The 20,087-nt window shown below is 40.6% G+C and overlaps 1 protein-coding gene across 14 annotated transcripts in view; it reads left to right on the forward strand.

Moving 5' to 3' along the window:
* Window positions 1-20,087, forward strand: part of mycbp2 (MYC binding protein 2) — a 301,458-nt gene that overhangs the window by 92,834 nt on the left and 188,537 nt on the right. For all 14 annotated transcript variants that reach the window (XM_042066141.1, XM_042066068.1, XM_042066086.1 and 11 more), the window contains 4 exons: window positions 14,747-14,838; window positions 15,046-15,180; window positions 16,881-16,964; window positions 18,347-18,443. In XM_042066141.1, coding sequence (XP_041922075.1) covers window positions 14,747-14,838; window positions 15,046-15,180; window positions 16,881-16,964; window positions 18,347-18,443 — 408 coding nt within the window. The remainder of the gene's footprint in view (window positions 1-14,746; window positions 14,839-15,045; window positions 15,181-16,880; window positions 16,965-18,346; window positions 18,444-20,087) is intronic.

The following is a 20,087-nucleotide window of genomic DNA, read 5'->3' on the forward strand; positions in this document are numbered from 1 at the left end:
TTTAATGTGCAATAACGAGAATGAGAGGTCAAATTAACACTTTGAATACCGCACTGTTTTCGGAAGCTTTGGCCCAGAGTGCCAGCAAACTAGATCATTGTTGACAATTTTTGTAGAGCGACAGCTTATTCTATGTTATAGCTATGGACACATACTATGGCTCGTTTGAAAGGTGTTTTTAAGCTCTCATTGGGTACAAACTGTTTATTTCTACATGCCTCTGTTCCTGAGAAATTCTAAGCTAAACAGTGGCTAGTTTTCATCAAAATCCCTGTTTTTTTCTCTAGAAATATAGATATAGCGTCTTTCATGAAATATGAAGTGTTGCCTGTAAAGTTTCCGGGAAGTGACCTAGCAAGACCTGGCGAGACTGCTACCTAGTGATAAACTTACAAAATTGGCCTGGTTTTGACCTGACGTGCATGCGTCACTGATTCGACCCAAAGCGGCAACCATCAAAAGCCGAGTTATGATAAAATGTCCAGATAAAAGTGCTTTTTCATGAGTTTTCTGTTTCAGTTCTATTCATCATAGAGTTCCCAGAATCGCAAGGTGTGTTACAGTGTCTATTTTCATAATTCGTAACACACACACACACACACACACACACACACACCATTACCCCCCACACACACACGCACACACAATTACCCCCACACACACACTCACAAGCGAAAACTCACACACATATAGCACATATACACAAATGCACACATGCACACACTCATTTACATACACAAAATTCGCAAGAGTAGGGGAATGGAGTAGGAGATGGAGACAAATTGACAAGCGTGATTTATTTTTGCCGAGAGAATGTGCAGGACTGAGCGGTGGTCATATTTTGTACCACTTTGCGGTACATCTAGTTAGATTAGCAGTTTTTGCAGTGTAGAATGATAACATGTAAAGGTTGATAACATTGTACGTTTTCACCGTTGTACCATTTAAGTTTGGTAAGTGGATAATATAACTTAAACACCACCACAGTGTCTGTAATCACCACTTTTCATCCATTCCCTACCATAGATCTCTTTATCGAAACCAAGTTGCTGACATACAGTGGGCATCGCTTTCAAATGGCAACTTCAGTCGCGCATTGCGAGGCGTGAAGCTTTAGTACCACTATCAGCCACTGTGCGTCGCTCTGCCACTGTACATCGCTCTGCCAGTAGCCTGACTGCCGCCTCTTCTGAAAAAGCAGGAGGCTACCAAACATAATTGTTACCAAGAGGAATCCCAGCCTACGAATTCAATAACAAAATAAATCATGCATAATTAAACATTACCTCGATTAAGGCTACTTGGGTATGGCTTAAGGCTTGACTACACGGTGGTAGCGAAAATCGAAATCTTTTATGTTATTGTCAGTGTTGGGGGCAATGCAACTACGCAAATCAAAACAGTGTCTTAATTTGCACTACATCTTGACTGCAATGTAGTCAATTGACTGCTTGACATGTCATTTTTATTTTTCTGTACAATAAACAAATACATCGGCTTTATGCCGCAGAATTACATTCATATTTGGCTGACTGCAGACGCGCCACTTTCCTCCCTATATTCCAAGATTAAGATAGTATGCTTTTTGTATAGGCTACTATCATAAAAATTCGTTAAAACGAATAGCTATTTGCAATTTGACAAAACACTGGTCCTCATTTTGCGAATGCGAGGACGATATGAGCCTGTTGCATTTAGTTAGATGTCCGAGTCACGCATGTTTGAAAACCACTGGCTCGTAATCACAATAATTTAACACACGACAGTTGGATAGCCTACTTCATCATGTCCCCATGCCTACATTTTTGTGAGTAGCATAGAGATCGTTAAAAACACGTCTCTCCGTTTGGGACATCGAAAACTAATAGGGTAGACTACCGTCAGAGATGACTGGCAAAGGCCTCGGGATAACACGTTATCTCCACTATCATCAGTCATGCCCCTTGACCAAAGTGGGGAATTAAATAAAAGTTTGAGAACCACTGGCTTAACAAGTTACCTGCAGTCCAGAGCAATATTCTGATGATCGGCGATGATATCGGCAAATGTTTGTTTTCCAAAGTAAGAATTTCACTTGACCATGCACCTTCGAAAATGAATAGCTCATTACACTTGTTACTGTTAAACGTAGGCCTAACTGGTATCATTACAAACATTATTCTGTGTCCTAAAACTGGCATATTCTATGGCATTGTGTCATATAAATTCGTTGCAAAATCTAGAGAAATGTGTGAGGTGATCAGCGGGGGACAATTGAGACACACATTGGATTGTGTTATTACTTGAACATTCCACACATATCCACAGCTGTGGTAGGCCTATCAGAGGCAGGAGGATTACTGTTAGCGCAGGCTTTATATAAAATTCTTCAACAGAAGGCTTCGAATGCAGGCTTACCCTGTGGTTTGCGCAGCCTACAGTAAATAACAGACCCGCCACAATGTGCGGTATGATGCTTTTTTACGAGCAAGATGTTTTTGGTGCCCTATGCACACTGCATGTTCTTAAATAACAATGATCATCAGTAATATTCAACCATTAATTTGTGTAAATGGGCAAGCGTGACCACCTTGATTGGCTGATGATTGTAACACGGGCATGATTCCAAACACCTCCCTTACGATGATGAGTGACGGGTCTCAGAATGCGTGCGCTAAAGGACGGAAGATGATGAATAACTGGGGCTGTAGGCTATTCACAAAGGCTTTTATCTTACCACTAGGAGTAGGCTACTTCTAAATTGCACTAAAACATTTTAGCTTGGAGTTTTCTCTTAAAAGTTAGCCTATTCACAAAGCCTTTCAGACAACTCCTAAACTAGGAGTGAGTCTTCGTTGCTATAGATGACGTCATTACTCATGCACGAGCTTGACTGAAGTGACCACCTTGATTGGCTGACGATTGTAACGCGGGAATGATTCCAAACACCTCCCTTCTGATGATGAGTGACAAGTGACAGGTCGGAGAATGCGTGCGCTACACAAGTAGTGAGAAGGACGGAAGATGATTAATAACTGAAGAAAAAGGCCTAGCCTAAATAAATAAAGAGTAAGGCAAAACAAATAGCCTAGTAGCCTAATGAAACATAGGCCTATGGATTGATGCAGTACCTTTGCAACATTATTAAATTAATCTGTCACCATATGCCTAGGCTACGTTTGCAAAGAGAACATTTTAATTTGATTCACAATGAAATGTTACATTTAATTTACATGTTAACAATGAGTAGTTTTGGTTGTTGTTGGTGGTGTTATTGCATTCCTTTTATGAATGCAAAATTGTTCCCTCGTGATTGGAAGCTCCTGTTGCCGCATAGCGCATTTCAAAACATCGCAACGTAAAATGCCACAAAAAGCTGTTTATGAATAGGTCTTAGTGAGTTAGGAGTCCTCTCGACTTCTTTTAAGCTGTCCCAGACTTTTAGGTGCTACTTTTAGGTCTAAAATGCTTCGTGAATTACTTTTTGTGAAAATAATTAGGAGTCCTAAAGTTAGGAGTGACACGCCCATTATTTTTAGGAGTTGCTCCTAAATTCGCCAGTTAGGAGCTACTTTTAGCCTTAAAATTCTTTGTGAATACGGCCCCTGAATAAAAAGGCCTAGCCTAAATGAATCAAGAATAAGGTAAAACAAATAGCCTAGTAGCCTAATGAAACATTCGGATTGATGTAGTATCTTTCTAACATTATTAAATTATTCTGTTACTATGCCTATGTTTGCAAAAGAGAACATTTTAATTTGATTCACAATAATGTTACATTTAATTTACATTTTGACAATGATTAGCCTAGTTTTGGTTGTTGTTGGTGGTGTTATTGCATGTTAGTTATGCCTACAATGCAAAATTGCTTCCTCACGATTGAAAGCTCCTGTAGCTGATTTCAAAACACGGCAAAATGCCACAGGTTTGTGTCTGAGTTCTTTTAAGCTGTCAGAGGTGGGAAGGTGTGATTTGTTGGGGGCAGGGCCGGATTCACTGGTCACAAATGTCTGATGGCCCCCCTTACCCCCCAGCCAACGTGAATCGGGTGGTCAGTTAATAGGCTGAAGATTTTTCCTGCCATCTAAGGCAGCGGTCCCCAACCACCGGGCCGCGGCCCGTACATTCCTAACCGGGCCGTAGCCTACGACATGAGTTAAAAAAAAAATGCATGCAAACTAAACTCATAGGCCTATATGCAGTTGTTTGATTGCACGCATGTTTGCATTTTGTATTGTATTTGTAATGTATTTTCTTACGTCTGTCCCGCCTTTAACACTTTACATATTGCCTTCAGCGCTGCGCAGCCTCAGGTCAGCTCACTTCACTTGATCAGTTCTTGGCGAACGGTAGTGTCACACGAAGTTAGCTAAACTGCTAGAATGAGCAACAAAAAACAAGCATCTTTAGCAGACACTGGCCAGGGTGTTTAAGTTGCGAGAGCCGCTGCAGAGATTTCTTACAGAAAAAAAGTCACCGTTAGCTGCACATTTTAGTGATGAGGACTGGCTCAAAACTCGCTTACCTATGTGGCATATTCGGGTTGCTTAATGACCTCAACCTGTCACTCCAGGGGAGAATGACGACTGTCTTTAAACTGGCAGATAAAGTCGCTGCATTTAAAGCCAAGCTTGATTTGTGGGGACGAATGGGGACGGGGTGTATTTGATATGTTCCAAACAGTAGTGGGGGTTTTGGGTGAGACTGAGGCAGGGCCCTTTCTCTCGCAGCTGGTGCGCGATCACCTTGTTGCACTTTCAAATGAGTTTGAGCGTTAGGCTACTTCCCATCCTCCAAAGAGCCACGGCAAACCAATGAGTGGGTCCGCAACCCATTTGTCAATATCCCGAATAGTCCTAACATGTCAGCGCAGGAGGAAGAGCAGTTGATCGATCAAAACCAAAGCAGAATATCCCGAGATAGCCGTAAAAGCGCTGACAACGTTGCTACCATTTCCCACCACATATCTATGCGAGGCCGGGTTTTCTGCAATGACTGCAACTAAGACAAAATTGCGCAATCGACTGGACATTTCAAACACACTGAGGGTGTCACTGTCTTGTTGCAGGGAAACAAGCACAGGGCTCCCACTGATTATATTCGTAATGCACGTTTAGTTCCCATGTTTTGTTCCCATATTTTGTTAAGCATGTTCACACTTGATAGATGTAGCTTCAAGTTGTTCAATTTTCACTTCTTCAAGTTCACGTTTTTCACGTTTTTAAGAGTTCGTTACCTTCACTGTTCATACATAACTTGAGCTAGTTCTTTTCAAGTAATGCATGCACAACACATATGGAACATTGCCCCCCCCCACGGTCCGTGAAAAAAAAAATGGGAATCAAACCGGTCCATGGTACGTAAAAGGTTGGGGACCCCTGGGCCCAGTTCCCCGAAAGCATCTTAAGCCTAAGAGCGTCGTAAAGTCCCTCTAATAAATCGTTTCTATTCTTTCCTCTTAATTCCATGTGTTGCAACTCTCGCTGGTAACTTTGTTAACTTATCCAGCAAACTATTAAAAATTCACAACTGTAACAAAACACTGCAACTCTCGCTTGCCCTCGAACTAGTCCATCTTCCTGTTTCCGCTTTGTCAGTGGTGAGTGGTGCGCTACCTCGCGCTACCTGGCTAAAATCCGAACGTCTTACCTGGCTAAAATACGAACGTCTTAAGATTTGCCGATTGTTTCCCGAAACCATCGTAGCTTAAGGCTTCTACATACTCGACGCACCCTACCGGTAGCGCGACACCATGACGTCAAAATGACGTAGATCTTGCTGGCGCGCCAGGATTTTAGCCAGGTAGCGCGAGGTAGCGCACCACTCACCACTGACCAAGCGGAAACAGGAAGATGGACTAGTTCGAGGGCAAGCGAGAGTTGCAGTGTTTTGTTACAGTTGTGAATTTTTAATAGTTTGCTGGATAAGTTAACAAAGTTACCAGCGAGAGTTGCAACACATGGAATTAAGAGGAAAGAATAGAAACGATTTATTTTCAAACAAAGGATATCTATTAAGGCCTGAACAAAATCTCTCCACTTCAGGAAATTACACAAACTCAGCCAGCTGCTAGCTAGCTAGCCAGCTAACTAAACTGTTTAAATTATTACAATTTCCCTCGGGATGACTAAAGTATCTATCTTATCCATCTATCTATCTACCTGTGTGCACACCTTGGAAACTAGATGATAATGATGGTGGTAGTTGTGAATAGTAGCAACCAAAGTCTGAAGTACCATCACAGAGGCTAGCTAATAGCAGAGCCAGTTTACATTCTCTGCTACTAGTGTTTCTTAATGCAGCGTCTTCTGCTGTGTAACGTAGTTAATCTTTTCACAACAGCGACACCTCTGTTCAGGAGAATATTGCAACTAGTGTCGTGACCACGACGCGCGAGTATAAATGGTTACGGCGTTTCTGTGACGACACATTGTCGCGCTACCGGTCGGGTGCGTCGAGTATGTGGAACGTTTAGGAGTGTCTTAACAGTACTTCTCACTGAGGTCACCAACAGGACATACAGAGGAATTACAACTTACGTTCCCATTCTTTATTGTGTTTACCTGTGATGAATCAGATTTTAGCGTGCAAAATAGCCTACATTTAAGGGTCATAATAATGTGATGAAAAGAGGACAAAAATGCAATCAAGTTATGAAACGAGACGTTGCCAGAATAGTTTGACATTATCTTTGCTAATAAGTGAATATTTTATTAGGACTATGAGGTAAAAAGCAGAGAAAGCAACATGTGGTGTAGTCTGTAGCCTACTGCATCAAAATCTAAGCCTACACATTTCCTCTCTTTCTTACTCGACTTCTTTCTTATCTTCAAACGTGTTCTTAAGTGACACCGCGAAAAAATATTGCATGGTGCAACAATCTAATCTTAAAATAATTAGAAATATTTATGTCTCTGTGTGGTATATAACCTACTTGGGATGCTTACATGCAGATGTCAAAGTGTTTCTATTTTCGTATTGATGTGAATTAATGTGTAGGCCTAGATCCGAAGTTTAAACGGTAGGCCTATAGCTGTGACGTGCAGTCACCTGACATCACCATCAAATCAGAGGATATTTCAGAACTATTAACGTGGACAGCTCCCCTTAAGAGCATCTTAAGAGCAGTGCGCGCGCGTTCACGCTACGAGCATGTTCGGGAAACAGTCGGAAAAACCAAACGAACGATCGTAAGATGAATCGTAGAAAACCCTCTTAAGAGCGTGTCTCCGTCGTTATCGGGAAACTGGGCCCAGATCTAAGGCACGAGCGCATCTGTGAAGCCAATGGCTGAAAGCTGCTTGGGATCCCCCCCGTCAAGCAATATAACCATACAAACGCGCTTCCTGCACTCATTGTTTCAAAAGGAGTAATTTTGGCTTTGTCAGAACTGAAGAGCTGTGGACGGCACGGCACGGCATGCCCAATGAAAATAAACTAACGCAACGCAACACAACACAGACACCGCTTCTCTCGCGTCAGTCACTGACAGTAGCCTAGAATAAATGCATGGGGAAAAACACTTCCCCATTACAAAGACATCGTAAAACACTGAAAGTTAATATTTTGTCACTAGCAACATATCGGAACTCACCCTATTACCGTCGGTCCCGTATTTCCACCGTCTTGCGTGTATGTGTCACTTATATCCATTTCTATACAAACCAAGACAGCGGACTCCTAAAGAGACGCAACCACCCACACCATAGGTGTATCTAAATTAGCTATGTACCAAAAATGACATTTTACCGTGACTCAAAGAGCTGTAAACAGTGTTGTAAGGCTGCGTGTACACAACCGCTTGGAGCTCCAGTGGAATTTTAATTTCACGACAAGAATTCTCGGTCTAACTGTCCATGTGCCGTTGAAACGGTGTAAATAGGCGACCCATCAGGCCAGCACTATAACTCTGAGCGTGGTAAACAAAATCGGATATTCCAGGCAGTAAATGCTCCCGTTAAGAACCAAACCAGATTTTGTTCAAATCTACACACCTATGGCTACTGAAAAATGTAAGGTTAATTTAGCAAATGTTATTTTGAAGTGTTAAAAAACATTGTTGTTTTAGAATTTCTGAACAAAAGTGGTGATAATTGGGGGTGTTACGATACATCTGTCCTTTGTCAAATGTGTTATGTTCCAAGTAGCCTCTGCGTAATTCTGCTGCATAAAGTTGTATGTTTATGACATTCAAGCAAGGAAAACGATGATTTGAAGACATCTGTTACGTTGGAAGGGCAAGGGGTAGCAACAGGGCAACACAGAGACAGGCCCGATGGCAGGGTTGTTATGAGAGTATTAAAATATGGGATAGCCTATTCTACGGCAAGACAGCGGGGGAAAGTTAAAATACGTGATAAACACGGAAAAAGTTGGCATGCATTGTTTCGGTCCCCGTGCACAGGGATTATATGTCATATTATTAATCACATATGATTATTTGTGAAATTGTGCAAACAGGCGCAGCACATTTGAAAAGGAAGGACTGGTAGCATGCAAGCTCACGAAAGATTGATTTAAGAACGTTATCACAGTGTGTGGCTGTGGCGCAAAGCAGCGCGGGCGGAAGACATGCGACAATTGGCAAGGGGGAGGGTCATGTCTTTTTTAACAATTCTGTCGGAGGGTCATTGAACAATTTCTAGCAGGCAAGGGAGGGTCATGCAACTTTTGACTGAAGCACTCAAAATTCCTCCGGTGGCCCCTTCAATAAATAACGAACAGTCCCTAGATTGCTGCTGGGCTATATGTCTTGATTCATGTCCGTTAACAACTCATTGCCGTCAAACGCGTAGCCTATCTCGCGGTTGCATCCATTACAAACAAACATGCGATGTGAACGTCTGGGATTGGGAAGAGCACTAAATGCTCTACTGAACTAGATGTACCGCATAGCGGTACAAAATATGACCGCCGCTCAGTCCTGTACATCCATTCCGCGAAAATAAATCACACTTCAATTTGTCTCCATCTTTTACTCCATCCCCCACTCTTGAAACTTTTGTGTATGCTTGTTTGGCATGCCTGAGTGTGTGTGTGCGGCTGCACAGAAAGTAGCCTACTTGTGCTGAAAAGGTGAATAGATTGTAGAATAGCCAAAGAAGATGTAGCATTGTTATAAAACCTTTAAAATCTCTAAACAATCACAAGTAGGGCAGGTCATCACAGTTCATCCATTGAAACTGGATTGATGAAAGGTCACTTACACCTGTAGGCTACATTGTATTTGGGAAAAGCAAAAGGTATCAGCATAATGTTATTTATTTATTTATTTATTTTTTATGTATTTATAAACAAAAACATCTCTGTCAGTTCCATGCCGTTTTCAACAGCTATCGAAAACAAAGGTCATTTTTGGATGGATGGATTTTTTGTGAATATTTCTTCTTCTACATAAGATTTTAGTCATCTTTAGTTCATGTAATACTTTATTGTCAATGCACAAATTAAGTAACAGTAGTCTGAAACGAAATGCTGTTTTACATCTAACCAGTGGTGCAAATAACTGACATGTCCAAATGGGCCTTGATGAAATGCGTCGCTAGACTGTTCATACACATTTTAACGGGCCAAAGTTGAAGAGCTTTTGTCCGTTATTGTTCGTGCTGGCTTTCATCAGACCAAGCTCAATCTTTTAAGAAATCAAAAAATAAATAGCGGGCAGATCAGGCTGGGTTCACCCAGCCTAGTCCATAGGCACCCGATATTGTTTAATTTTCAGATTGAGATATACACGCTCTGGCTATTCTAAATGCAAAAATGCATTAGGGAGTTATGACAAAACTGTAACTAACAAACTAGATCCTAATAGAAAGCGGTTAGCTTCCCTAAGCTACAGGTAGGATTATAAGGTAGGCCTATTTACAACATAAATTGTCAATAGGCTATGCTGGCGACACAAATAAAATCTCCTTTGGAAACCAATGGCTTACGACTTACAGTATCAAGCGGACTTAAACTGCCATATCGTGGCGAAAAGTTGTAATAACATTCACGCAGTTCCATGAGTCAAGGAAAGCGCGAATGAAGTAGCCACTTCTAAATGGGACCCACTACACAGTAGCTTAAGGTGTGTTGCTAAAGCAGCCATAATGAAATGAAGGTGTCATTGTTTGGATACTTCACACACACGTGCTTTTTAATTTCACAGACTACAACTACCAAGCTGGAATCAAAGCACATCGATTCCCCTCTCACACCCTGCACGCACTTAAAACAAAATAAACAGGCGTCTCAGTCTCAAGCATGTATAGGCAAAACTGTATCAGACCGGTGTAACGTTGGTAAATCTTCCATTGCACAGAATGATTTTGTAGCACGTGCAATAAATGACAGTCGAAAGATACAAACAGTGCTGCTATCAATTTGCTTGGTATAACCGCATTTATAGTTTTCTACAAATGCAATCAATCAAATGGGCCTCCATCACTCAACCAACGGTAACGGTAACATTACCTAGGTCCTTATTGATATTACAAGATTAACGTACCTGCAGTAAAAACCAAGCATGTCCGATAAACATCCTCACTTCATCCTCACTTACACTTCATGTGAACATCGTCCTGTCCTTATTAGATGTCCGCTGCGGTAAATTACAGTCCTTGTAGGAAGTGTCCATTATTTTTTCAACCCACTTTTAACTTCCAAAAAAATTACGTCTCACTGCAACGATGCGCCATCTAGTGGACAAACGACTACTTATCGCCAATACTGAAAATGCAGCCATGATGATGATGATGAATATTTTGGCTTTCTTTTGATCCTATTGAATTTGTAATTATGTATCGGCCGTTCTAATACCGATAGTATGTGGGTGCCTGTGTGTGTGCATGTTTATATGTGTGCACCGCCATTTACAGGCCAATGAGTGTACAGTCACTAAATGTACACATAACCTAATTTTTTTAGCCCCCCCCATGGATGAAATTCTACGAAACTTGGCATACCCCCAGACCCCCAGAGAATGCCAGGTCAATCATACACATACAATTTGGTGCAGTTCTGAACATCTTAACTGAAGATAGGGGCGATTAAAGCAGAATAATATTGCATTTTCATTTTTGACCGGGGCGGGAGGGGGGGGGGGGGCAAATCACAAATGAGTGATTATGAGCCAGGTTGATGTGGGCCCTTGAGACCAACATACCATAAAAGATTCACAGAGAACTGTGTCTGCCCTACCCTCCTTTCGGGGGGTCCAGTCCAGCGGGGGGGCTGCAGATCAAAACGAAAAACGATGGTTCCATGCTATCCATGTGGGGTTACATGCCCACCAAGTTTTGTGTACCCCGGTCTTTCAGTGTCCCAGGAATCCTTGTTGGTGTACGTCACTAAATGTACACATAAATTATTTTATTGTAAGGCCCCCCATGAACGAAAGTACACAAAACTTGGCATGCATTCAGAGGGTGTCATAATGATCCTACACTTTTAATTTCGTGCAGTTTTGACCTTGTCAGCCAGAGATATTGAGATGAAAACACCTAATTTTTTGCTTTTTAATTTTTAACTAGGTGGCGCTATACATGAAATAAGTGGTAATGGGATGGGTTGACATGCCCCCTTAAGACCAACATACAAAAAAAAGGTGGACCTCCTCGGCCCTACGGTTCTCAAGATATTCACAGAAAACTGTCTCCGGCCACCTACAGGCCAGTTGGTGTATAGTAACATAAATTAATTTATTGTGTGGCCCCCCATGAACGGAATTCCACAAAACTTGGCGTGCATACAGAGGGTGTCATAATGATCCTACACTTCCAATTTCGTGCAGTTTTGACTATGTTAGGTCACAGATACCTTCAATTACACCACCTCATTTTTACTTTTTTGTGTTTAACTAGGTGGCGCTATACATGAAATGAGTGGTTATGGAATGGGTTGACATGGCCCCTTGAGATCAACATACAAAAAAAAAATGGTCCTCCTAAACCCTACGGTTTTCGAGATATTCACAGAAAACTGTGTCTGCCCTACCCTCCTTTCGGGGGGTCCAATTCAGCGGGGGGGCTACAGATCAAAACGAAAAACGATGGTTCCATGCTATCCATGTGGGGTTACATGTCCACCAAGTTTCGTGTACCCCGGTCTTTCAGTGTCCCGGGAATCATTGACGGAAATTTGGGCATGCGAAAAAGAAAAAAAAAAAAAAAAAAGAAAAAGAAAAAAAAGAAAAAAAAAAAAAAAAATCTGACTAAACCTATATGACCGCCGCTTCGCTGCGCGGCGGTCATAATAAGCACGAAGTCAAACCTTTAAATGAAAAACACTCTTTAATAATCCAAAAAATAAACCGCTAATGAAGTAAACTTGTGACCATCAAAAATCGTTTATCGCCTGTAACTCCGTGATAACAGGACATAACAGGAAGGCATTTGGCTGAGCAACGGAGGTTAATATGCTCTATATTTTGTCCAAATGATGTCTGTCTATCATCGTTGCACTCGGAGATAACCAGAATGTTTAATTTGTCCTGCGTTTCTTCTACGGCTGCAAACGGGATTCACTCGCAGTTAACCAAATATTTCTTTATTAGGGCAGGGCAGGCATATTTCTGGCTATTAAATTATTATGACCGCCGCGCAGCGAAGCGGCGGTCATATAGGTTTAGTCAGATTTTTTTTTCTTTTTTTTTTTCTTTTTCGCATGCCCAAATTTCCGTCAGTGATTCCCGGGACACTGAAAGACCGGGGTACACGAAACTTGGTGGGCATGTAACCCCACATGGATAGCATGGAACCATCGTTTTTCGTTTTGATCTGTAGCCCCCCCCGCTGGACTGGACCCCCCGAAAGGAGGGTAGGGCAGACACAGTTTTCTGTGAATATCTCGAAAACCGTAGGGTTTAGGAGGACCATTTTTTTTTGTATGTTGATCTCAAGGGGCCAAGTCAACCCATTCCATAACCACTCATTTCATGTATAGTGCCACCTAGTTAAACACAAAAAAGTAAAAATGAGGTGTTGTAATTGAAGGTATCTGTGACCTAACATAGTCAAAACTGCACGAAATTGGAAGTGTAGGATCATTATGACAACCTCTGTATGCATGCCAAGTTTTGTGGAATTCCGTTCATGGGGGGCCACACAATAAATTAATTTATGTTACTATACACCTGTAGGTGGCCGGAGACAGTTTTCTGTGAATATCTCGAGAACCGTAGGGCCTAGGAGGTCCACCTTTTTTATGTATGTTGGTCTTAAGGGGGCATGTCAACCCATCCCATTACCACTTATTTCATGTATAGCGCCACCTAGTTAAAAACTAAAAAGCAAAAAATTAGGTGTTTTCATTACAATATCTCTGGCTGACAAGGTCAAAACTGCACGAAATTAAAAGTGTAGGATCATTATGACACCCTCCAAATGCATGCCAAGTTTTGTGTACTTTCGTTCATGGGGGGCCTTACAATAAAATAATTTATATGTACATTTAGTGACGTACACCAACAAGGATTCCCGGGGTACACAAAACTTGGTGGGCATGTACCCCCACATGGATAGCATGTAACCGTCATTTTTCGTTTTGATCTGTAGCCCCCCCGCTGGATTGGCCCCCCGAAAGGAGGGTAGGGCAGACACAGTTCTCTGTGAATATCTTGAGAACTGTAGGGCCTAGGATGACCATTTTTTTCCGTATGTTTGCCTCCAGGGGTCATGTTAACCCATTTCATGTGCACACATGTGCACAAACAGATATACACACACACACACACACATACATTCACAGTAATCATACGTATGACACATACTCACACAGTAGACATATGTACGCTTGCATGCACAGGCACATACGCAGGCACTCACACACACACACACACACACACACACACACACTCACACACACACACACACCCACACACATAACATAAACATAACACAAACAATCAAGAATTTCTCAGAATTATGAACAGGCAAGATGGAGGTGGGGTTGGATAAAATGAATTTTACATGTGAAATCTATGAACTAATCATGTTTTGGTACTTGTTGTATAGCAGATACCAGTGAGAATTGAGTGTGGATAATGCAATTTAGTGAGACAATTAGAATCATATAGGCCTTTCAGCGTGATTTCTTTTTGTGGAAAAAATATGCTGGACTGGGTGGTGGTCATATTTTGTACCGCTCTGCGGTGCATCTAGTTTTAATGTGTTCCAAGACACAACATACATGTCCTATGTACATGTAAGTAATTAACTGGTACACTTAATAGGTTTATTCCACTGTATCAAAGAGTAACAAGGTTGTAGCAGCACAGCTGTTACATGTACACTGAAGACAATGAGGCCTTGACTGGAGCTAAGAATGGTTTGTATATCAAATCTATCATGACCAGATTTACCCCATCCAGCAGGTCTCAGGTCAGCTATTTGCCTCTGATGAAAATTTAGGCAAATTGGGAAAGTTTTGTAAAAGCACTCAGTATTACAATGCAACAACTATATGTAGGTACCCACAAATACATAACGCAAGTACAATGATAGTACCTGATAGTACATGTTGTTACACAGGTTGTACCACTGTACCTAATTAGGTAGGTACACTGTAACAGCGACACATTAAAATAAAGTGTTACCATTATGTGTATATCCTACTGACATGTAAAATTGTCTCATGGTGTACAGTGTCATGAAAATGACTCATGAAGTTAGATATGAATAATTTGTCGTACTTCAGGTACAAAGTGTAGGCTGCATGTCTAAGATTGTCCATGACTTGCCATTAATTGCCTAGTGACTAAACTGCTGATATTTTGTTTATATTACAGCTGTTTGAGCTTGGCCCAGATGGGGGTGATCATGAGACAGATGGCGAGCTATTAGCTGAAACTGATGTACTGGCCTATGACTGCGCTGCCAGGTAACTGATTGTGTCAATTACAAATAAATGATACAAGACTATACTGTAATGCTGTTTTAGATTTTTAAAATCAATCTTTGTGAGAATGAAACTACTCCTTGGCTATAACTGTTACACAGAAGAGACACACTGTACTAGTTTTAATCAAGGACAACCAAGCTGATTACTGTCAAGGCATTAGCAGGCTTTTCCTCTGTATTTCAACAGGGAAAAATATGCCATGATGTTTGATGAGCCAGTGCTGCTGCAGCAAGGGTGGTGGTATGTTGCATGGGCTCGTGTGTCTGGCCCAAGTAGTGACTGTGGTTCACATGGCCAAGCCACTATTACTACTGATGACAGGTAAATGCACCTTGCAAACATTTCATGTTTTTTTGACAAAAGTATTAGTTGAATGTGAATGTAATGCTAACCCTCTGGAGTTTGAGGCACTTTGATTATTGTGTTATGCTCTGTTATTCATGCAAAGTTTTTGTACACATATTTGTAGTATGTATGTATCGTATGTACTGTATGCAAGATTGTGATTTTTCAACATTAATCCTAAATTCTGGATTTTCTGACCTAAAAATGCGTCCCATGTGAATCATGTTGATCTGTGATGACAAAGCAGGGTACTTTCAAGTATTAAAAGTATTGAATAACATATTCCTAAAATAAGGCAAATATACGGCATACTGCTTTTAAGTCTTCCATTTCAGTCTCAGATTGTGTTAAGATAGTGCCTTTAACTGGCAGAATTAAGACAAATATTTTACAGTTCGAAAAACACAGGATAACTGAGTCTCTGTTTTAGTTTCTTAGAGTGCTGGACTGAACTTCTAACTAAGTTAAAGAAGGGAGAAAAGGCCACACTTAATTTTATTGCACAAATATTTAACAGTTGAAATCTGCATGTTGCACAACTTTTTGACATGCCCTGTATATTTTCCAGCTTTTTGGTCCTCACATCCCTGTGTGAAGTAAACAAGTACACATAAAATATGATTACTGTAGGATTATCAGTATTATGTGCAAACTACAGTAATTGTGGTGATCTGTTGTGATGATTCTGTGAGGTACAGACAGTTAGAGTTAGGTCTTCCCTGGAAAAGACATTGTCTGGATGGCAGTATTTGTTGCTCAAAACCTGTATACATCATTCAGAATTGTGCTTTGCCAAATGTGCAAGATGCCCATGCTGTAGGCACTAATGCTCCTCCATGTTTCATCACTGGTGCACACAGGTTTATATAGAGTGATGAATACCCCTAAAACTTTACTTATAAGATACTCTGCCTCTCTAGGATGCTCTTGTTCATACCCAATCGTGTTGCCAGTTACCGGAATTAGTTGTGAAATATTCCTCATTTTATTTTCTTTATCATTACACAACTTTTCCAGGATTTTGTTACCCCGTCCCAACTTTTTTTGAAACATGTTGCTGATATCAAATTCAAAATGCATATATTTTTCATGAAATAGTCAGATATGTCATTTTCAACATTTGATATGTTGTCTGTGTCCTTTTTGCAACTAAATATGAGTTTAAGAGATTTGCAGATTATTACATTCTGTTTTTATTCACATTTTACACAACGTCCCAATTTTTTCTGTTTTGGTGTTGTATAATTACTGTAGCTGTTTAAATTCTATTACTTTCTATTAAATTCGAAATTCTATTACTTTTTTTGGTGAAGCACTGCTTTACCTGTAGTCTTACGTAGTCTTATAGTAGCCTCCTCTGCAGAGGAGAGCCCAGACCAAATCATTTAGTGCCAATATTTGTAGTTGACCGGAAAATATGACTGCAAAATGGGAGTTTTACTTTGAAGAAAATTACCTTGCATAGTATTCCTTATTTAGGCAGGGTTGAAAATGGTGTTGTGGTGCTTCTTCCTTTTGGTATGTTGACCAAAGTAAAAAAGATATGTTTCTTATTAAGACCTCAAGAAACTATAAAGGGTTATGAACAAAGGGATAAAATAGGAAATTTAAGGAAAATTATATAGATTTGCCAGAGCTTTGAATAGTTGGTGGAAAATGTCTATTTTCGGTTGCAGTGTGATGTTTCAGTTCAAGAGCTCAAAGAAGTCCAACAATGGTACTGATGTGAATGCAGGCCAAATACCTCAGTTGTTGTATAGGTGAGTTTTCTTTTTGTTCTACTTCTAGCGATTTTTTCATACTAAGCGCTGAAAACGGAATCTCTGGGCGATAACAAGAGTGCAGATCTTGGTTTAGACGCACAAGAGCAGAGCCTGACTGAAGTTGACTAAACCAGACCAGTAACAGCGTTGAGCAATACCTTTAAATGGAATGCGTTTTACAATAGCCTTTAAAAGGGGTCATAGAATGGATGAACGGAGTATTTTATCTTGGTCTGTGATGTTACATAGAAGGTATGCAACTATGGTCTGTCAAAAAAAAAAATGCTCAGATGTTATTTTACAGGTCCATTTGCAACCCTATAATTAGGCTGGAGAATCAAAAGGTCCGTTTTAGCAGATTTAGCGCCCCCTTCTGAAGTGAAACGTTATGTTTCAAAGCCAATTTACCGTCGTGATTACCCCATGCAAATGGAGCCGTGCATCATTGAGCCAGAAAGATAGCATGTTAAGCTAAATGTAAATGCATACTTTTGTATAATTGCTATACATGCTGTGCCCCCAAAATATGGATTTAAATGAAAGTTACCCCAAAGAAGCACCGAATAATTTTAAAATGTCCACTATATACATGAGGGATTTTGTTCGTTAGTTTGCTTAGCTTAGCATACAAAGTTAGCTAGCCTGTTAGTGGGTCTCCCATTGATACCTATCACCTGGGGTTAGGCCTGCTAAGCAAAGTGCTGTCTATTGTTCCCAGGCAGTTGGCAGACATTGGAAAAGTTACCAGTGTGATGGTTACTCCTTCCACTGTGCCCACACTTGTTGACTGCATTTTTCATGTTTTTCAATAATCAAGATTTAATGCTTACTACATCTACGGGCAAACCTAGCAAGTAGCAAGTTCCTGTAGTGGACTTCCTGTAGCTGAGTTGCGTGAAGTGGTGTGTGTGTGAGCTCTGCGCTGGCTCAGAAAGTGGGCTGGTGTGTATGTAAATTTCAGGGCGTTAAAAAGGTACAGACCAGAGCCAGAATGTGGTGCAGTTTGGAATATTGAAGAAATATGGGACCGTTTTACAGCGGCAATTTCAAGTTGTGACATTTGCATATGAAGGAGATGACCATGGGATTTTGAGGTTCCCTGTATGTCCATTTTACATACTGAACTGCCATTATTTGACTATGCCATACTGAACTGCCATTATTTGATTCTATGACCTCTTTAAAAGTCTGAATAGTTCTACAAATCCCTTACCATAAAGGCATGTTGACTTTTAATAGCTGATAGATAGATGAGAATTCAACGCTTCCATATCAGTCCTCCGCCTTGACTTAGCTTTCCACCGGGAGATTCCGTTTTCAAACTTGGGCCCAAGGTCTCTTAATAATCTTTACACTTTAAATTGCCATTGTTCTTGCAGGTTGCCATCTAATGATGGCAACACAGCAAAGGGGAAGCAGCAGACCAGTGAGCCAGTCCACATCCTGAAACGCTCTTTTGCAAGGACTGTTTCAGTGGTAAGTAACAATTTTGACAGGCTCATGATGAGATATATTGAGGCTTGGGTTGCTTTATATAGTATTGCATAGGGGCAAAATATCTCTGGCTACTGATCATTTTGAGATGGAATGAAACTTGAGATGTTAGTCCACTTCCTGTTTGGCGGCTTCGTCGCCATATTTGATTGGCTGTCACGGGCAAACAAACTTGAAATGGAAAAATCTGGCAAGTATTGTTTGTGCGGCTCGGTCAGAAGATCATCTCTGCAAAGTTCTGTGAAAAACGGATAAAATTTGTGACCGCTGAAACTTTTCGTAGAGTTTGGACTAAATCCAATATGGCGGAGGTCCAATATGGAGGAAAGTGACGTATTGGGGAACTTGAACTCATTGAACTCAGGTCGGTCCAGGGATTCCAACGGTGCCTGATTTGTGAAAATCGGACGCACCATTCAATGGTCACATGCGTAAATGCGAGTCCAGTTTCGACCCATTGATGGCGGTAGAGTGTTGGGCATAGAGTTCTGTAAATTGGTGAGAGTGATCATGGGACGGTCCTGAATCAGTGTGCCGAATTTCATAACTTTCGACGCTGTTCAATTTTCGGCCACATTTTGACCCGTTGGTGGTGTTAGACGGCTGGGTTTAGAGATCCGCAAATGAGTGGTCAGTGGTGAGTCCCGAAACTTTCTGCCCTATGGGCTGCCATAGTCAAATCAAGTCATATTTATTTATATAGCACACTTAAACGCAATGTTATTGACCCAAGGTGCTCAGAAATAAAATAAACATAAATAATAACAAAAAATAAAGACATAAATGACAAAAAAATACAAATAAATAAATGAAAATACAAAATAATAATAATAAAATAATAATAATAAACAGATTATGATTGTAGATAAAGATAAACATATGGTTACTGAAACTACTGCTACTATAGGCCTAGAGAAAGATGTACAGTAAAGTTAGATGCAAGTTAATATAATGCAGAAAAGAAATAGAAATAAGATTAAATAAATAAAAAATAAAATAAAAATAAACAACCAAACAAGGGGAGAAATGATTGGACATTATAGGCCAAAGAAAATAGATGGGTCTTTAAATTTGATTTAAAACTACTGATGGTGGGAGAGGACTTAATTTCTATAGGGAAACAACAATAGAGTCTAGGACTTCCAGAGTCTAGGGGCAGCAACAGAAAAAGCTCCATCACCTTTAGTTTTAAGGGTTGCCTTTGGGACTGATAGGAGAAGTTGTGAGGAAGACCTCAGTGGCCTAATAGGACAGTAGGGACTTAAAAGGTCACAGATATATTGTGGTGCCATTCCATTTAGGGCTTTGAAAACAAAAAGTAAAACTTTAAAATGAATTCTGTAATTGACAGGTAACCAATGGAGTTGGGCCAGCACAGGACATATGTGCATATGTTTCTTTGTTCCAGTAAGAAGCCTAGCTGCTGCATTTTGGACTAATTGAAGTCTAGCAAGGGTAGATTGGTTCAGACCTAAATACAGAGAGTTACAATAGTCCAGCCTAGATGTAACAAAAGCATGGATTACAGTTTCTAAGTCAGTATATGAGAGCCAGGGCTTTAATTTAGCTATTTGTATTAGTTGAAAAAAGCTTCCCTTAACCACACTACTGACTTGCTTATTGAAA

This window comes from Alosa sapidissima, chromosome 2, assembly GCF_018492685.1.
Source record: "Alosa sapidissima isolate fAloSap1 chromosome 2, fAloSap1.pri, whole genome shotgun sequence".
Lineage (NCBI taxonomy): Eukaryota > Metazoa > Chordata > Actinopteri > Clupeiformes > Clupeidae > Alosa > Alosa sapidissima.